Source organism: Coenobita brevimanus, chromosome 71 (assembly GCF_032717465.1).
Source record: "Coenobita brevimanus isolate Jiangsu-jjx chromosome 71, ASM3271746v2, whole genome shotgun sequence".
Taxonomy (NCBI): Eukaryota; Metazoa; Arthropoda; class Malacostraca; order Decapoda; family Coenobitidae; genus Coenobita; species Coenobita brevimanus.
In genome coordinates this window covers 47458709-47476094 of record NC_137024.1, presented here as the reverse complement: position 1 = coordinate 47476094, position 17386 = coordinate 47458709, and the positions used below count along the sequence as shown (strand labels likewise).

General features: G+C 41.3%; 1 protein-coding gene across 1 annotated transcript in view; it reads right to left on the bottom strand.

The window, feature by feature from the left end:
- Positions 1 to 17386, bottom strand: part of LOC145406772 (protein O-mannosyl-transferase TMTC1-like) — a 328915-nt gene that overhangs the window by 218029 nt on the left and 93500 nt on the right. The window contains exons 2-3 of the mRNA XM_080277869.1: positions 16569 to 16746; positions 16265 to 16338 (exon numbers count right to left, since the gene is read on the bottom strand). Of these exons, the coding sequence (XP_080133995.1) occupies positions 16265 to 16338; positions 16569 to 16746 (252 nt within the window). The remainder of the gene's footprint in view (positions 1 to 16264; positions 16339 to 16568; positions 16747 to 17386) is intronic.

The window sequence follows — 17386 nt, the reverse complement described above, 5'->3', positions numbered from 1 at the left end:
GTGGCCTGGTATAGTATAGATGGTTGGTCTGGTTGCATAAACGCCTGGTATGGTACTGGTAATGTAGTGTGATGAAAAATGGTACTATGAAACAAGAGTATTAGTTATTGATGTGATAGTGTGTAGAGTAAGTTGGCATGCAATAGAAGATCGGTGTAGTCCAATACAGTGGAGACTGAGGTAATGTAAAGCTTGGTATAAGTTACTGATATGGCAGTGACAGTGTAATGTAAGAGAGTGTGGTCATATTCAAGCCTGGTATAGATATTTGGTGTGTTAATGGCGTGATAGTGTCAGTGTAACGTGAAGGAATGGAATGTTAAACCTTTGTGAAGGTTATAGGTATTTTTGGTTCAGCAGGTGTAAGGCAATCTGGTATAGATCGCTTGTGTAGTCCCGTACCGGGAAGAGGGAGGGGTCGAGAGTATACCGGAATCTGGTCGAATGAGGCCACTCCAACATCCTTCTGCCCTCTCGTCCCTCTGTGTGTGCTGCTCTCGTCCCTTCAACCATAGGGCGAGTTTACAGCCTCCATATACGGCATAGATACAAAGTAGTTGATCCGCTTTATTATAGGGGATATTCTGATTAGAGAGTTGTACTTTTGTTGGCTCACGAGATTCCATTTTTCTTCCTCGGTCATTTTATTTTTCATATTACACTAACCTTTACTCCAGTATGTTATTGATGCAAATTTTGTTGATACCGAAATGAAATAATTCTCCTCAACCATCAGTCTTAGTGATACCGAAATGAAATAATACTCCACAACCATCGGTCTTAGTTGACGTTAATTTGATATAACCTAACCAGGTTTTCATCCTCAATAATTTTTAGTATTTACTGCCTTTGTACGCCACTGAAAACTAGAGACAACCTATCTGCCTTGATTTATTCGAACCAGTTTATGAGAAACGAAAAGAATATCGAGAATTATTTCAAATACCTTGTTAATGTGTAAAGTTTAACCATAAAAGAGGAAAAATAAATAGATAATACTGAAGAAATATTATTCTTTTGACTAAACACAGAAAAAACATCAAAATTGCTTGCCGTTAAGTAGCTTATCAAGTGCAGTGTTACAGCTTGCTGCTAGAAACTTCCCTGTGTAGTAGGAAGCAGCTGATATGACAGAATGAGATGTGGTCATGAAATGTGGCAGCGTGAAGCATGGCAAATGAGGTGTGGCAGTGTGAGGTATATTAGTGTGTGGTGTGGCAGTGTGAGGTGTTGTAGTGCGTAATTATGTCAGTAGTATATTCTGTGAGATGTAAAGTATGAGACACGCCAGTGTAAGTCGTGGTAATGTGTACTGTGGCAGTGTGTTATGTGACAGCATGAGGCAGTGAGTGTAGTGTTTCAGTGTGAGATGTAACAATATGGAACATTAGTTAGTAGTGTGTGTGGTGTAAGATGTCGCAGTTTGAGATATGGCAATGTGAAATTGCTGTATGTGGGGTAGAAGAAACATGTGCGAGCTGTGGTAGTTTGTAGTATGTGAAGGAGATGTGAGTGGGAGGTATATAAGTGTGGAAATTCGTGGAGTGAGGTGTGGCAGTGTAAAGTGTTTATTATGCCCTCTGACCAGGGACAGTGACTTTCCTAGCTCTGTTAGCTCCCAGGTCGCTACTGTACTGCCTCCCAAATAACATAGCTTTTCCGTTCATTACATTTAGGAACACTGACTAAAACACTGAAAAATTCTGTTCATTATTTGGTTTCTGTGTTTATTAAATGTCCTTATAATTACAGCACGCTGAATGAATCCAGTGATATCCTGGATAACGATAATTCTTTTTATTTGATTGTACACTCCCATTCGATATATTCTTTAACATTTTTAAGGTTCCCAGTAGTGAAGCAAAATTTTACAAGGTTCTGAAGCGGACTAGGGATGAAACAAATCACCATCCACTCACTGAATGCAGTGCTGCCCTCCAGTGACTACACAAAATGATTAACCACGTATTTCGTGGCTCAGGAAACCATTTACTTTCTTGGGCGGTAACCATATAATCAAATGACGCCTGGTGGTCTAGTGGGATAAGGCATTCCAGCCGGGTAGGGCCTATAATGATTTACAGCCAAGGGTAGGTTCACCATTATTGTTCCCACAATACAGCTTAGAGGTGAGGGAGGCTAGTTACCCTCGCCTTAAATGTCTGGAATAAGTAGCCAAGCTCTTCTAATGGGGCAAAAAATAACCAAATAATTATTTAGATAAATAGTTACATACATAGATGGACAGACAAATAGATAGATAGATGGGTGTATAGGTGGTTAATAGATAAATGTATAAATAGATAGACAGACACACAATAAAAAAAAACATAGATCTAAACTTAAGACAGCGAAGAGAATATATTAGCCCTAATCCTACCGTATACTCATCCGCGAGTGTGGACACAGACCAGCCAACCAGCTACCAGGTCTGCAAGTTTGCACTTCCAGGATGACCTCGGATACAATTGAATATTACACACCTGATACTTAATGCATCGAGGCCACTGTGTAGGCAGAGGATGTGCAAGAGGGTGCGTGGAAAAATCTCACACGCCAAAGCGAAAGAGTATGTTGGTTGCTTTCATGCTGTCAATGAAAAAATACATCGTTACTCTCAGTTACTTTTTGAAACGCAGGAGGAAGCAAATGTGAGGCACTGACTGTAATATACATGCTCTTTTAATAACAATATATGCATTTTGTCACACATCAGCCCTTCAGTATGACCTTTTTTCTGTTCAAACTAGTGTCAGACGAATGTAGCAAGTCTATGTTAGTGGTTAGAAAGAAGCTCTAGTAACCGTGCAAGAAAGATAACATTATCAGTTGAATCTACAGCTGTGTCCTCGTTATTCTATGTATATATTATGATCTGAGCTTGAGAGAGAGAGAGAGAGAGAGAGAGAGAGACTGTGTGTGTGTGTGTGTGTGTGTGTGTGTGTTTTAATACGGACAACTGGTATGGCAGTATTAGGTAGCCTAGTATGGTAAAGTGAAAGTCTTTTGTAGTAGTGGTGGCCTAATGTAAGAAAGTGTGGTAGTGTGAGAATTTATTTGTGTAGTGGTGGTAGTGTATGTGATGGTTTGGTGAGAAAGCCTGGTATACAAAAATTCATTGGTGTGGTAGTGGTAGTTCACTGTAAGAGAGTGTGGTAGTGTGAAAACTTGATTAAGGTTATTGGCGTGGTATAGGTAGTGCAATGCCAGGGGTTGTGGTAGTGGTATGGTGGTGTCAGTGTTATGCGGCTGGGTGTGGTAATGTTGTAGTGGTAATGTAAGGTTGTTGGTGGGTGCTAGTGTGAAAACTTAATGAAGGATATTAGTGGGGTAGTGGTAGTGTAGTATTAGGGAATGCGGAAGTGTGAACGTCTGGTACTAGTAACGGATTCAGTGTAAAATAATGTGAAATGGTATGGTAGTGTAGCGAAAGCGTGGTATAGCTACTGGTGTGGTAGTGTGTAAGGCAACCTGGTATAGATCGCTGGTGTAGTCCTGTACCGAGGAGAGAGAGAGGGATTGAGGGTGCACCGAAATCTGGTTGGATGAGGCCACTCCAACACCCCTCTGCCCCCTCGCCCCTCTCTGTGTGCCCCTCTCATCCCTCCAGCCATAGGGAGAGTTCGCAACCTCCATATGCGGTAAAGGCTAAGAATATGTGATCCGCTTTATTACAGGAGATGTACAGGTCACGGGGCCATAGTCTTGTTTACGCAGGAAATATCGCAGCTTCTCTTCTTGAGTTATTTATAATCCAGATTACACTTTAATTTTCTCTAGTATGTTATTGCAGCAAAATCATAGTAAAATGATGTAATCTTATCTCATCATCCAGCTGAGTCGCATTTGTCAAAATTTCAAAGTTTTTATCCGATGTAATCATAAACTTTCCTTCTTAAGTCATATCTGGAACCTTTGAGCAACCTTAATTAGTCTAGAATTATGCGAAACAGGTTCATGGAAAACGAGGAAAAGAACACATAAATACTTCCAAATACTATGTTTAAGTATAAAGTTTCAGCCACGACACACACACACACACACACACACACACACACACACACACACACACACACACACACACACACACACACACACACACACACACACACACACACACACACACACACACACACACACACACACACACACACACACACACACACACACACACACACACACACACACACACACACACACACACACACACACACACACACACACACACACACACACACACACACACACACACACACACACACACACACACACACACAGACTTTGAGCAAATATTACAACTCCGACTAAACACAGAGGAAACGTTAGAATTACTTGCAGCAGACTACCTCATCAAGTGCAGAGTTATTACCTGGTGCTAGAAAACTCCCTGTGTAGTAGGAAGTTACAGCTGTGGTAATATAAAGTGAGGTCGTGATGTGTGGCGGTATAAGTGTTGCAGCGTGAGGTGTAGCAGTGTGAAGTGTAGCAGTGTGAGGCTTCGCAGTCTGGAGTTAAGTGGGATTATAGAGTGTAGTGTGTGTTGTGGGAGTGCGAGGTGTGGTAATATGAGCTGTAGCAGTATGATTTTATGTTAAGTGGTATTGTGTGGTGCTTGTTTGGGCAGTGTTAGGTGTGGCAGTGTGAGGTCGTTGTATAGTATACATCTGAGATATAGCAGTGAGGTGTACCACTGCATAGTATTTGTGAGAGGTGTGGTAGTAAGGAGTGTGGTAGTTTCTTCTGCACAGGGACTAGCATGTTTCTACTGAATAATTGTCAAAATGATCTTACTTTTGTATTCTTCATAACTCTACCTCCGCCAGCGAAGCTGAAGGAGGTTATGTATTCCACTGTGTTTGTCTGTCTGTTTGTCCAGACGATATCTCTAAAAGTTCTCAATGAATTTCAATGAAATTTGGGAGAAGGGTGGGCCATGGGCCAAGGAAAAAATTATTAAATTTTAGGGTGGATCCGGACCCGGATCCGGATCTAGGAATATTTCCTAAAGTCCTCAATGAATTTCAATAAAAATTAGTGGAAGAGTGGGCCATGGGTCAAGGAACAATTGATTAAATTTGGGGGCGGATCCGAATCCTATGTATTCCACACGATATCTCCACGGATCCGGATCCGGACCCTTTTAAATGGCAGTGACATTGACGGAGGTATACGCTTTATGAAGCTTTCTTAATAAACTTGATGATTCACTTAACAATACTGAACAATGCTCAGAATCGTATCACTTCTCCTTTCCTCACATTTTGAAACTTTTCATAAAATACTTAACATGTTTCTGCTGAACAGTGCACAAAATACAGTATATTTTCTCTTTCCTCACATTTAGAAACTTTTGATGAAACACTTAACAGTTCTTCACTCACTTGTTTTCCTTGTGTCTGTCAGATGTCCTTATGATAAAGGTCCTGAGAAAATTCATAATACAGTACTGTAGGCCTATATTCTTTACGCCATAGTGTTATGGTGGTAATAGGCTTGTTCCGGATAATGCCTTATACGCTACTGTTATCCAAGAAATGGCTGGAATTTTCCTGTCATATAAATGTTGCCAGAGATGTAGTGTAGCTTCCTATAACTTGAATGACCGATGTTTGTAGCCTTGCCATAGGCCTCCCTAAGCCTTGGATCAGTAGATAATACTGTATATTTGTTGTGTTACTAATTACTTCAGAAACAGGTGTCGTCGCTAATCCATCGACATTATATATATATATATATATATATATATATATATATATATATATATATATATATATATATATATATATATATATATATATATATACTCAGCCATTTGAGTAGGCCTATCCACTGCAGGACCGACCTATCCCGACCCTATGTATCTCTACCAAGTGGCTTAGGCTGTCTGGTAGAGATTATATGTAGGGTGAGAAATGTTTGTAAATGTGATGGTAATGTTGGAGTTGCATTGGATGTGTGTGTAGTCTGTGAACCAAGTGTAATCGGCCCACGCAAGCCGACTGGGTGCAAGCATACTTCATAGTATGCGACACTGGTTCAACCACAGCACCCCGTATGTCCGCCAAAGCAGTACGTGGCCGGGTGAACACTCCCAAACTTTATTACCCTGGCGGGGCGCGAACCCTCGTTCTCTTATGTACGAAACGCACACTCTACCACTGTGCCACAGAGGCTATATATATATATAGATAGATAGATAGATAGATATAGATAGATAGATAGATAGATAGATATAGATATAGATATATATTTTTTCCAGCAAAATGTACGGTCGCACCCGGTAATTCATATACGCATCTTGGGTTCCGAAATGATTCAGAAAGATTTCACAAGTTTCTTATACGGTTCAGGGACGGTGTGAAATAACTATGAGCATAACTTTGCTTGTTCTTGCACGGTTTCAGACAGTGTAAAGAAACTGCTAACACCATCTGTACCAGGCGTTCATTCGATAATGTGAATGGTCACCTGCCAACCAGCAGTCTATTCTGCAGTGTTTCACCTCCGGAATGACCTTTGATGCAGTTAAATATTCCCAACGATGTACAATACATCAAGGTGACTGTGTAGGTAGAGGATGTGAAAGAAGAAGAGAGCGCGTGGGAAAATGTTGCACGTCAAAGCGAATGAATATTTTGGTTGCCTTTGTGGTGTTCGGGAAAGGGGGAAAAATATCGCACCTCTTGCTATGGTTTACTTTTTGAAACGCAGGAAGAAGTCATCTTGAAAAATTTGCAGTACTCAGGATATTTAATTTTCAGTTAGATTTTTTGCATTATATTACTGATTAGTTCTTCAGTACGGTGACAACTTTTCTTTGATCTCAGCAAATGCCAGGTTACTTTAATTATCACTAAATAGACCTTTCGCAGTGGTTAGACATAAACTCCAGTAACCCCTAATGTGCACTGACGACATACAATATTTTGTTCTTGCGACCGCCAAGCATCTTCTCTCGATGATCCTCTGGTGGCGAAGGGGTTAAAGTGTGTGTGTGTGTGTGTGTGTGTGTGTGTGTGTGTGTGTGTGTGTGTGTGTGTGTGTGTGTGTGTGTGTGTGTGTGTGTGTGTGTGTGTGTGTGTGTGTGTCCTCTGATCAACTTACATGCACCCAACATCCACTGAGGCTCTTGTCATGTTGTGTGAATATCATATTTCCAAGCGTAAGAGATGTGTGTGTGATGTTTGTTTGTGTATGCAGTGGCTGAGGGTGCATGTATTTGGGGGTGTGCCTGTGTTCGTGTGTGTTTGTGTATGTAAGCGTGTATTGTGTGTGTGTGTGTGTGTGTGTGTGTGTGTGTGTGTGTGTGTGTGTGTGTGTGTGTGTGTGTGTGTGTGTGTGTGTGTGTGTGTGTGTGTGTGTGTGTGTGTGTGTGTGTGTGTGTGTGAATCCGTATCGTGTGCGTGTGTGTCCCTGATCATCTTCCATGCAGGCAACACCCACTGTGGTCGCTGGGGCGGATGTCCTTTAAGCCCAAAGGGACAGTGATCCCGCCCCACCCCCTAAACTATTCATGCCCACTCTCCCCTCTTTTCCGTCCACCTTGCTTTTCCCCCTCTTCTGTCCCCTCTAGCTGTCTCTCTACCTCTCTGTCACATTTTTCTTTTTTCACGTGCACTTATCTGCTTTCCTACTTTTAATATCTACCTGTGTATCCTATTTATTTTTGGTATCTTCGTAATTATTCATCTACTTTGAATAGGCTATAGACAATCATAGACGATACTAGAGACGCCTACGAGACAATATAATCTGTTACTTTGGTATCTTCGTCGTATTCCTTATGTTCTCTTTTTTATATACTTTCCTTTTTTTCTTATCTCTTGCTTTGGTATTATATTAATCTACCTGGTTACCTACTTATGTCAACCCGTACATACGTGTCTTGTCTCCTATATTATTTTTTCTTTTGAATATTTGTTATTTTCTATCTATTCTTATACTTTAAAATCTGTCTATTTAGTCTCGCACTCTTTATCTACTTATAAATTATACTTAATAGTTTCTATTTCGAGTGTCTTTCTACCTGTCTATTTTCATACTTTAATGCGTACTTGTTGTACATATTTTCTTTCACACTATCCACGCTTGTATGAACTCCCTAATTTCTTTACGGTTTCTGTGCCCCTTTTCTAAAGTATATGTCAGTCTGCATATTTATTTCCTACTTCTTTGCCAGCCTGGATGATTACTTACTGGCTATCTGTATTATTGCTTTTATGACTTTCTATATGTCTGACTGTCTGTATTACTACTTTTATGACTCTCTTTATACCGTATCTGTCTATCCTATCTCTTCTCCTTACTGTACTGTATATGTTCCTTCTTTTACTCCTGGATCCGACCGACTTCGTTCTCTAGTAGGACAGAAGTTTATGATGATGATGATGATGATGGCGGTGATGGCTGTGGTGGTGATACCTATTTCTCCATTGTCCAGCGACCAATTCTGTAGTTCATCTGAGGTGGCTGCAACCAATAACACCCCAGTCTCCTCTATGGCCTCTCATCACCACTCTCTCCTGCCATTTCCAGTACTCTTCCACCCCATAATGCTTTCAATGTCGTTCCCGTTTTCTCTCGTTCTTCAATCAGCTTCCCTTCATCAGTATTCCAAAAATTAGCCCTGTCCTTTTGATTATGAAAATTCTAGATTGAGATTGAAGGATAATTCGTGGTATTTCTCATTTTAAATTTTTGTACTGGGTTTAAATTGGAGAGCTGATGAATGGGAAGGACGAGAGCAAAGTAGTGGTAAATATGACTGGATGTGGTGGCGCGCGCGCACACACACACACACACACACACACACACACACACACACACACACACACACACACACACACACACACACACACACACACACACACACACACACACACACACACACACACACACACGGAAGTGGTCTCCTGAAATACGAGTATATCAATGACAGTTATTTAGAATGAGATGAAAAGTCGACGACTTTGAAAAGGAACCGATTATAATGCAAGTGATGCAAAATGATATAAAAAACATCAACTATAGAGTAAGAAAGGGAGGTGGGTGGGAAAACAATATTAAACAAAGCAAGGATTAATGGAAATGCTGGAATAATATCATTTTAGAAAAGTACAGGTGACCAACAGGGGGCTAGAAACATTCGTAGAAGTTGCAAGTTAGATGTTTGAAAGGATGGCGAATGAGAAGGTTAAGCCGGATATTAGACTGTTTGCCGATACATGACCCGAGTGGAAGATGAGCGTAGGTGTGGACAGTGAAGACACGTGACAAGGACTGCACTCAAACCCACACATCCTCTCCCAAACCCACATTAACCCATTCCCATCCACATCCGTATCCGCACACCCGGACCCAACGAGCAACATCCACACCTACTGCACAGCCACCCAAAAACCCAGCCAAGAACCCACATTCCTTCCTGCATTCACTTACATACCCGTCTACTGTACCTGCCTGCTATGTAATTTCCTTAGTACAGTACTTACCTATTTAGTTTTTCTGCTCCTTATTATCCTCTTTAACTGTCTACTTCCTAGTTCTTGTTATCCTCTTTCTCCACATAGAACCACTTATCATACCTGTTTATCTATTTACTACCTTCTCACCCACCCATCTGTCTGCGTATATACCAATCTACTGCTTACCTACCTACCTCTTTTTTGCCTACCTACATACCTGTTTACCGGCCTACCTACCTACCTACCTACCTACATGGACGTAAACATCGAGCTGAAAAAACACTGCCCTCCCAGAGCTAGCGGACAGGAACATGCGGGAAAAAGTCACCAGAATTGCTTCATAAATCAAGCACCACGCCCGGTCTCCGATGTTTGCATCGGAAAAAACGCCAGGACCTTTGAAATGCGTTTGCCTTGTGAAAAAATAACAGGAAGAAAAGAAACAACTTATTTTATATCCTTTGCTTTACAGTTTACAGAAGTGAGTCCATTCTTTTAATAAGATATCCAAGGCCAGTTTTCTCATCATGCCCCTAGTACGAATGTAAATTTATGCATCCATCGCTACACGCCTGTCTAGTGTCAATTCACGTATCCATCACCACACGCCTAATTCTAGAGTTAGTCCATGTATTTATCGTCACAGTTCGAAGCCTGTTGTCAGTTTATGTATCTAGTGCCACATTTCTAAGCCTAGTATCACTTCATGAATCTGCCAATGCCCCTTGTGTTCATGTACCTATCGCCAGAAGCATATTGGACATCCAACGATTGCCAAGATTCGTGTCCTTGTTGGGTTAGGAAGCTTTTTTAACACCTTACTTGGGAAAACCATCTCGTATTGGAGAGGTTAATGAAGCCAAGTTCTAGCACTTCATGTTCGAAAAATCTGTTCTAAGCAGCGCAAAATCGTTTGAAAATGGCAAGAATTAAATATAAATCAATATGTCCTTCGGCTGCCAAGGTTAAAATGATACACACACACACACACACACACACACACACACACACACACACATATATATATATATATATATATATATATATAGATGGAGAATAGATAGATGGATAGATAGATAGATAGATAGATATGTGTGTGTGTGTGTGTGTGTGTGTGTGTGTGTGTGTGTATGTACGTATGTATATACTCGTGTGTATATAGATAGATAGATAGATAGATAGATAGATAGATGCTTTTAAGGAAGAGGCCAAGAATGTCTCTTCTTTTGTACAGTAACATTTTTCCTTTACTTTACCTTTTCTTTCATCAGACGATTTTAATTATTACAGCGAGAACCTCTTATTGTGAAAGGGTTAAGGAAGCTATGTCGAGACCATATAGTTCCAAATATCCCTCATAAGGTCAGTATAAGCGTCCGGGATCAGGAAGAGTAGCGCGAAGAATGTCATCGTGTAGAAGAGATTAATCATATGAACCCTCAACATGTTTAACAATGATATAAATGAACGAGATCGGTGTCGCTGTTGTTATTCAGTTGATTTGTTTACACTCTAGGCCAGTTTTTATAAAGTAGTCACGACGGTCATCAATAGCGAAGTGGACTACCCTGAAACCCGAATTTAAGAAACGAGCAGCTAATGATTTGGTGTCGTAATGAAGAGCAACGACAGTGAGACCGGCGCTATCAGCCATCCCCTAGCCTCTCTATCGTTGGGCCTCACTACTCCCTCCCCTCACATCCAGCCGCCTTCTCCCATGTACAGAAGAGTTCCGGGCGATAGTTGCCTTGCATCTTCTCGAAACCGGGCCAAAACCTAATGAGGTCCTGCTAAACTCATCAACAGTAATGACGTGGGTTGGAATCTTGCTTATTAGGTCGGAACCTCCCAAATGTAAAGGGGTTTATAAGGCCGTGACCTCCCCTCCCCCTCCCTTCTATCCATATTCCTATCCCTCTCATCACTCGTATCCCCTTAGTCCCCCTCCCCCCTCCCTCCGCCAGTCTTCCTTCCTCCTTGTACTCCTCTCATTCCCCTCTCCTTCCTCCAAACTCTATCTGTCTCTCATCTCCTCTGTCCTTTCCGTCTCTTACCCGTCTCCTTCCCGTTTCCCTCTTCTGAAATATTCTCCCTCTCCAACTTCTTTCCCTCCCCTCTCTCATTCTGTCATTCAGACTCTCCCTCCAAAACTTTCTGCCTTGTTCCTCTCCCTCCTCCTTCCTCTTCACTCTTCATATCTCCTCTCCCTCCCCAACCCATAACCTAACCTCTACATCACCATCATTGTCTCCAACGTCATCATCATCATTATCCACTAGTAAGGTTGGCAAGGTACAGGAACAGGAAAGCATAAATTCTGAACAACTGTCAAAAGGTTTCCCAGTAAACTGAGCCATGCATCGATTTACTCATCATATTCTAAGCCTCCGAAATTCCAGACATCATCTTACAGGAAAACCCATCTACACATTATTGATTAATTAGGCTAAGAGGGATAGCGTCCTTTCCGCCCATTGCCAAGTTGCCAAGTTAAAAAAGTAAAGCCCCTGTCCACATCCATATCCATATACATAAGTCAGCAGTCCATTTATATCTTTGGACAATTCTTTTGATTCCTCAGAATACATACCTCACTTTCTGACATCTTCACTCTCCTTCTCCAGCCACTTTGGTCTTGACTTTCAGTGTTTCCTCTTCTCTCAAACTTGGTCACATATATCCCATTCACTACTGTGCTCATATCCGTTCTCTATTATGGTCACATCATAAGGCACTGTCTTTTATCCTTTGATTGATTGACCTCCTAACCCGACACCCATTGAGAATCTCTGTATTCCTTATCGCCCTCACTCTGTGTATCCCAGGCTACACATCCGATATCACAAGAAAATATTGGCACTCGTTGACCCTGGCGACAAGAGATATTATCATTTTGTTCCTCGCATCCACCAGACTCTTTGTCCAGCTTAAAAATGGGCTTTCGTTGTATAAGGATTTAAAAATGTTTCGCTGACCCTCTGATGCCCCAAGAAATCTGTTTTTTTCTTGCTGCCGACAGACGATTTTATTCAGGTAATGCGTGACCTCGTGTCGGCTGTGAGTTAAGGATATCACTGAAGGCGTATTTCTCATACTGGCATGCAAACCATATATAAATTTTAGCAGATTTCTATGCTGTGTATTGTTTAGGCTAATAGCGGGCCACATTCTTTAGGTGAGAGAAATCCTAATAATCAAAAGGTTAAAATGTATAATCGACTAATCTTACTTGGATCTACACGAGGCACTTCATTTTGCCTAAAGGTACTGGAAAGAGGAGCCCTTGTGTTGTGGCGCTGTTATAGTGGGCCGCTCTACTGCCTGTGCTGTACAAATGTCCCTCAACTACTCCCCTATCCCACGAAAATAGGGTGGTGAACTGTAGTAGAAGGGCAAGTGAAGTTTCCAGTCCACCAAGCTTACATTTCAGATGAGCCTGAGGCCACAATGACAACAACAACAACATTCTGCTTAATATTAGGTTCTTTTGCTAAAGAGGTAAGGAGGTCCTTAGTTAAAGATGTAATGATGGTCACCAATGGCATTCCTCATAACAGGATGCAATAACATGGCTGGCCAGACATGTTCCGGATTCACCACCATTAAGTTTATATACTAGTGCATTTTAAAGAGATCACTTAGGGTGTGCACTGACTTAGCAATGAGGAAAAAAGGCAGGCCCAACAAGTCCTGATTCACCACCACCAGAACTGGATATTGGTGTACGTTAATCCTTTCATTTAGATTTCGTCAGTTATGCTTATTCTGATGGTAAATATTATGACGGGCGACTGATGCATGCTTAAGACTGCGATCAGATCAACTGTACAATATACTGTACGCTACGCTTAAGATCTCCATATCAAAAAGACTCTCCTGTGCTACAGAAAAGATAGTCAAAGCTATCGGTGGTAAAGTATTGTATGTATATATATATATAGAGATATATATATATATATATATATATATATATATATATATATATATATATATATACATAGAGAGAGAGAGAGAGAGACAGATATATATATATATATATATATATATATATATATATATATATATATATATAGATATATATATATAGATATATATAGATATATATATATATATATATATATATATATATATATATACCATCTTACAGATCGATATTGCTTGAGATTATTCCTCATAACAGCCTTAAAAATATGCAGTATATAAGCCCGACATGTTCGTGATGCACCACCTTCCCCCTCCACCTCTACCTTCACCTTGCTCCCGCCGCCTCAACTTCCACACTAGATCACACCCGTATTGGAAAACTTAAAAAAGAAATTCTCTGTAATTCAGAATAAATTACATGAAGTTTTTATAGGAAAGAAGTTATGATGTAGAATGAAAGGAGACGTTGTGCAACTTGGACGCCTCCGCTCAAGAACAAGGCGGGTGAGAGAGAGAGAGAGAGAGAGAGAGAGAGAGAGCACAAGACTGAGGAAGAGGGGAAGCCTAGGAACAAAAGGAGAGAGAAGGAGGGTACGAGTGTTTACGTGGAGAATGTGCCGCGATAGGAGGGGTCGTTATTGAGAGAACTATTGTTCAAGCCATACCTCAGTGTGGCGTCTGGCAGCAGGTAGACAGATAGGTAGATAGATAGATAGACAGACCGATAATGTAGATGGAGATATAGATAGATAGACAGATAGATACGTAGATAGACAGATGGATAGATAGATAGATAGCCATGTATTAAGAGACCGGTACTCTGTGTCACAGTAAAAAGAAAATTAATTTGTTTTTAAGTTGATCTTCATCGTCTCAGCGCTGTTAAAAAGGTTACACATAAGTTGTGGTAAGGTCTGAATTAGGAAAAATATATAGCCGGAGAACTATCACACAGAGCATCCGGCGGAAATGGGGTTTGGATTAATGCCTTCGCATTTCTCTGTTGCTGACAATGGGGGAAACAATCCAAACGAACTCACACATTCAGCTATCAGTAATATTTGTAAAGTTTGTTTCCTGTCTGCAAATTTTGTCGTACCTGTATCACACAATTTACTTTCATGCAATACGCAGTCACGGTAAATACTCAATATTATATCTTAGGCTAGGAACAAATAAGGCTAAATTCCAACCGCTCTGAATCTTACTGTTCGAGCCTGACATTCACAAACAGACTTACTATCAAGTACTTGTCATAACTATGATCTGTGTTTGCAGGAAGGTAAAGGTAATATTTCCCATGTCTCCTGTTGTTTCGGCAAAAACAGTGCTTAGTTATGAGGGGATGATTATTATGGGTTATATATTGTCTCATCTACGAATCTGAGTTATGACAGGGAACTGATCGTAGTTGACTGTCAGCTTTTTTTGTGAATTCTAATCTAGTTTAACACGATCTCTCCAGGTTCTGACAATTTCTAGCCACTGTGCCGACCGTAGTTGTAAGATATCTTTCTTGCCGCAGAAGTACGAATTAATTGAGGTTACTGTACAATGGACTATTCATCGTCATTTTAACAAGGTCTTTGGACAACTTATTAGTTTCGAGGAACTATGCATGAACTACTGACCACAGTTGCACAAGATACTGGTCACATACCAGTAAGGATTAATGAAATGAAATCCACAGAAGCCTATTGAAATGAGATCCTAACGAAGTCTAGCAAAATCTCTTTAGGTTTTGCCATAGTTTCGAGACAGCAGACAGAATCCACAGAGTATGACTGTACGAGAATCTGTCCACTTGGCACAAAAGGAAAGATAAATGCTAGATTCCAAGCAACACTCATATGATCTCTTTAGGAAACTTTACATACATTTCTTGACATAGTTCCGAGACATTTAGCGGGGGAAACAGATCCAAACACCAAAGAAATGATGTCCACTTACCACAGACAAAGCATTGAGGTGATTCCAAGCAGCAGCTTTATTGAACAACTTAGCAATACCTTTAGCTTCGAGCTAATTTTGAGAAACTACACAAAAAGAAGAGACCGCCACTGTACAATATTCTCTCCCCTTCCCACAAAGCAGTCGAACGCGTAGCCTCAACATACCAAATCAGCCGCTCTGGTTATATGTGATTGTCCCTAATACGGTCAGACTCACCGTACCAGTGTTGGATTTGCACGTTGTCGTGTTAAACCCATATTCGTACCAAACCAGAGAGAACGAAACCAAATCAGGCCAAAATTGTCTACCCATATTGTCCTGTCCTTTCTCTCCTCTCTCCTCCTCCTCCCTCTACCTCTTGTCTTTCCCCTTTCCTCTCCCATTTCTTCCTTTTGTTTTCCATCCCCCTCCTTCCTTGTTCAGTTTCCTCCCTAACCCTCTGTTCCTCTCCCCACTCGTGTCCCTCATCCAATCTCTTACCTGTTTCCTTCCCTAACATACATCCCTGCCTGCCTACATTCATTTCACCCTGCAGTTACCTCCCCTTCTCCTTACTTACTCGTTAATCATCACGTCCCTCTCTTCCTTATATTTTTTCTTACCTTCTTCCACGTCCAACTCCTTCATCTTCCTCATCCCCAGTCCGTCCTTAACCTATTCTCCCAACACAAGCTCCCTGCCGTCTGCGAACAATTTTCGATCCCAACCCTGTCCCCTGCCCAGCCTTATTCCATACTTCCCCTCCCATCTCATTTCCTCTACCTTTTCTCTTACACAACCTTCACTTCGCCCACCATTCACTGGTCTCAGCATTCTTTCTACTAATTTCCCCAAACCCTTGTCACCCCCTACTTTTCCACCCTTTTCTCTCCCAACTCCATCCTTTCCCTAAAAACTTCTCCGTCCCCTTTCCCCCGCCTCACCTGTGATATGAGAGGAGAGCAGCGATGAAGCTGAGGGAAGCCAGGACATCAGCCCGACCCACCAGACCAGTCACCTGTACACCGGGAAAATGATGAATGTTATTTTTATCATCACCGTCATCATCGCCATTACCGTTATTATATTTTTTTTTTCAGCATTATAATTTCAGTGGGACCGTCAGTTTTGGAGTGTGCATTGTTTCTCTGACAAATGACTTGGACGACAGAGGAATATTTCAATGCACATTCATCTAATATTTGCCAATTTTTATTCAGTTTTACACGTTCCTGTCAATATACTTACGGCCTCGGTGTGGATAGGATGGGTGGCGAAGATGAGACCCGCTGAGAGGACGGTGCCCTGGGGAAGGTTCAAGAGGCGCAAGAGAAGCCGCGTGAGTAGCAGGCAGGCACAGGAGTGGAGTAGCACGTTCATCAAGTGGAACCCAAGTGGACGCAGACCCAGCACAGCATGGTTCCATCTGCCAAGGGAGAAAAGAGATGTAGGTAGAGGTATCATATCTTTGCACTGTACTGTACGATTATACTACCGGTATTGTACATCATCTCATGATTGGTATATCGAGACATTTTCATTTCAGGCGTTCAAAAGGTGGAACCCAAGTGGACGCAGCCCCTTCAGAATGTGGTTCCGTCAGCCGCGGGGAAGAGAGGTAAGTGCAGTTGGCTAGTTAGTATTCTTTTGCACTCTAGGAGTGAGCAGTCTTCAGAACCTAGCCACATACGTCAGTTTTGTGATGTTAAAAACCGAGACAGTATGGTTACTTTTTACATTCATTCATATACTGGGTTAGTAAAAAACATTACGCAGTTTGTTCCTTTCTGTGCAAGAGTGAAGAATAAGGTGCACAGAATATTTTTAAAACCGATTACTGTTTTGCAGCCTATGTTTTATGGATCGTAAACATCACGGCTGAAATGTCATTCCTAGTACGGGTACAGTCGTTTACAGAACATCTTTGAAAATACCAAGCTGGTATGTAGTCCCCCTGACCTTTCAGTATAAGCACTGGTTGGATAACGGGAGAGTATTTATTACGTAAGAAATCCGTATGCGACTGGCACCTGGTTTTGATCACTCCTTTTATTGTTCCTTTCAGT